Here is a 3,343-nt window from a genome sequence, read left to right as displayed (position 1 = left end):
TTGTGCTAACATCCCTCCTAACCTCAAGAGTTCCTTCACTTCCTGAGTCAATCTCCTTTGCAGTGTTGAACTAATGCCTTGTCCAGTTCTAGGCTGGCCATGAAGGTCAGTGTCACAAGAGATGTATTTCTTCTTGCCTTTCCCTCCAGGTAGGGACATCATTTTCTTTTTATTCATTGTCAAAACATAGAAAAGTTGTCTTCTTAATATTACTGATTTCATCAAAAGGGTACTGGGTCCACTCTCAGGTCAAAACCCTACAACCGCATTGGCTGAGTGAGTCCTTGCTTTGGTGCCTCTTTTTTGCATGTGCCCGCCTTATTCCTCTTCCCAGTTCAAGTCCCTATAAAGTTCGATGCCTCATGCACTATTCAGGTTCTGAGCACTGCCCGCCAGCATGTTCTTTGGAGCTCAGGTGCAGCTCCTCTGGAGCCTTGCTTTCTGGAAGGCAGGTAAGGCGAAGGCCCTGGGAAAGGCCAGGGCCAGGTCAATGAACCATTTCTTGTAAGTGAGGGCAACTGCTGCCTGGTGCATGTTCCTGCTGTACACCATCAATATCACTTTCTTCTTTTACTCTTTGGCAGTAAATGGAGACATCATCCTCACCCAGACGCCAGCATCCCTGTCTGCACCTCAGGGAGAGACCGTCTCCATCTCCTGCCAAGCCAGTGAAGACGTACATGGTGAAATATCTTGGATTCGAATAAAACTTGGACAAAGATTTGAGCCCCTTATATCTCATGTCACTACCTTGGCCCCAGGTGTCCCAGCTCGATACAGTGGCAGGGGAAGTGGAACCAGCTATGTCTTCAGCATCAGTGCTCTGCAGCCGGGGGACTCTGGGGAGTATTACTGCATGCATGACTACGGGTGGCCAACCCACAGTGGTGCACCCTGTGCACAAAACTCCTGCTGCCTGTCATAGGGCTTGATTTTCCAGGGCATCTGCTTGTACCTGACCAGCCAGGATCCTATTCCAGAGAGATGTGGGCCCTCCAGATTTAACATACTCACCTTTTCTATGTGGATATAGCAACCCTTGTCTTTACCCTTGGCCTTTCCCGTTCACTGCACTTCTGCTGACTCCTGAAGGCCATATTTACCCCTTGCTGCTCTTTCTGAAGCTGGGAAGGCAGTTCTGCCTGCACACATGGCAGACTTCAGGGCCTGGAATAAGCATCCCATCCGATAGCCCTCAATCAGTGGTGACAAGGGAGGTGTTTACATAGGCCAGCTCCCTCACCTCTCAGGTGCGACAGCCCAGAGGCATTTTCCCATGTTTCCACGTGGGCTTGAGCGTCAGTTGTCCTTATAAGCAGCTGCTTGCTGATGTGCCTTTCACTGTTCATTTCCTTTTCCCTGCCTCACTTTCCTCCTTCTCTCTCAGGGGTTTCTGCAGCATGTAAATATGGTGCTTGCATAAAAATCCTCATTATTACAAACCCGGCCTAAGACTACAGGCAAATCCAAATCCTCATTTGTGGTGGTATGTTTCCTCTAAATTCTTGCCAATTCTCCTCTTATGATGGGTAGAGAAATTCAAAAGTTAAGAAACCATTTAATTTTCCTTTACCAGTCTCTCACAGATTGCAATTAAGTAGTGATTCCTTTCTTCTGGGTCACAAAGTTAGAGGAGTCTCTAACAAAGAGCTCCACACTGTGATGTCCACATTAGAGCAGCAGTAGCAGAGAATCCTCCATCCCAGGAAACCCCCAGACCAGAGGACCCCGACTCAGATCCCTCCAGCTGTCTTGTTTTATAAAGCTGCTGGCTGCTCCCTGTCCTCTCCTTCTCCCAGCCGTGTGACTTCAGATTCTTCTTCCTTAGGGGAGGACAGTTGGGGATCCTAAGGGAGTTTGGTAGGTCAAGTAATGCATCCTCTCCTACCACCCAGAAGATGTTTATGCCCTAATCTCTGTAACCCATGAATGTGAAATTATATGGCAAAAGGAAATTGGAAAATGTGATGAAGACTCTTGAGATGGGAAGACTATCTTGGACGATATTGTGGGCCCCATGTAATCATAACTGTCCTTATAAGAGGGAAGCAGAAGGGTCAGATTTGGGGAGGAGATGTGACTATGAAGGGAGAGGCTGAGTGATGTGAGGGACAGGCCATGGCCAAGGAGAGACAGCAGCATCTCAAAGATGGAGAAGGCAAGAAAACAAGCTCTTCCCACTGGTGTCCACAGGGAAGCTTATTTTAGCCCAGTGAGACCTGTGTGAGATTTCTCCCTTCCAGAATGGTAAGGGAATAAATTGATGCTGTTTGAAGCCAGTAAGGATGGGGTGATTTATTACAGCAGCTACGGGAAACTCATACACAGGGAGAGAATGGCATTTGCCTCTCTGAAGGGGATAGTTTCTCTCTGATCTCCCAACCCATTCCAACTTGTCAGCATTTGGTGTCAATTTTGACAAAAGATGGAGACTTCAGGGCCTGGAATAAGCATCCCATCGGATAGCCCTCGATCAGTGGTGACACGGGAGGTGTTTACATACTCCAGCTCCCCAGCTCTCATGAGGAGAGCTAGCACCAGAATTCCTCTTAGGGAGGAAATCTTCTGGGTAAACCCCTTAATTAACTTTTGTACATTCTGGGTATCTGAGAGCTGGGGGGTTAGACCCCTCTGCACCCAAGAGGAGGTTAGGGTTGCCTAATAAGAGGACAAATTAGATTTGCAGGACACAATCTGAGTGGGAGGGACAGGGCCAGAGATGGAAATGCATAGAAGAGAGGAGGAAGGGGTTATGGCAAGGCAAGATGTGCTCCTTCCCCCAAGTCTGAAATAAAGATGTTCAGAGTTTGTAAAGGCTTAAAGAAAGTTGCATTTTGTAGAAGAAACTGTGGAAGGGGCTGAGTTTAATGTTAGGGTTCACATGGTATGGGGTAGAGGCAAAAGGGATCTATGAATTTCACAGCATTATGGTTTTGTCTCTTCTCCCATTTTATAGGCAGTGGGATCATCTGTGGGCTGGACTTGTCCACATGGAAAGAACAGACTTAATGTCAGACACACCTGAATCTAAATCCCAGTCCCAGCACTTGCTGACCACGTGACTTTGGGAAAACCACCCCTGTCCTCTGATGAATGATCTTCTCATCTGTGAAAGGGAGCACTACAGATATCAAGAGATGTGCTGAGGGTTTATCCAGGGATGTGCCATTAAATGTAACTTTTTTAAAATTTAAATTTAAATGTTATTTATTTATTTATTCTTTTTGAGATGGAGTCTTGCTCTGTCACCAGGCTGGAGTACAGTGGTGCAATCTCGGCTCACTGCAACCTCTGCCTCCTGTATTCAAGTGATTCTCCTGCCTCTGCCTCCCGAGTAGCTGGG

At 47.2% G+C, this 3,343-nt stretch overlaps 1 gene segment (V, D, J or C); it reads left to right on the top strand.

The window, feature by feature from the left end:
• The first annotated feature begins 392 nt into the window (after window positions 1–392).
• Window positions 393–925, top strand: LOC116526959. The segment is given in 2 exon segments: window positions 393–452; window positions 585–925. Coding segments are annotated over 2 exon segments (396 nt in total).
• Window positions 926–3,343: the final 2,418 nt, after the last annotated feature.

Source organism: Sapajus apella, unplaced genomic scaffold (assembly GCF_009761245.1).
Source record: "Sapajus apella isolate SASKATOON/1434 unplaced genomic scaffold, GSC_monkey_1.0 scaffold52, whole genome shotgun sequence".
Lineage (NCBI taxonomy): Eukaryota > Metazoa > Chordata > Mammalia > Primates > Cebidae > Sapajus > Sapajus apella.
This window is presented reverse-complemented; position numbering and strand designations above follow the sequence as displayed.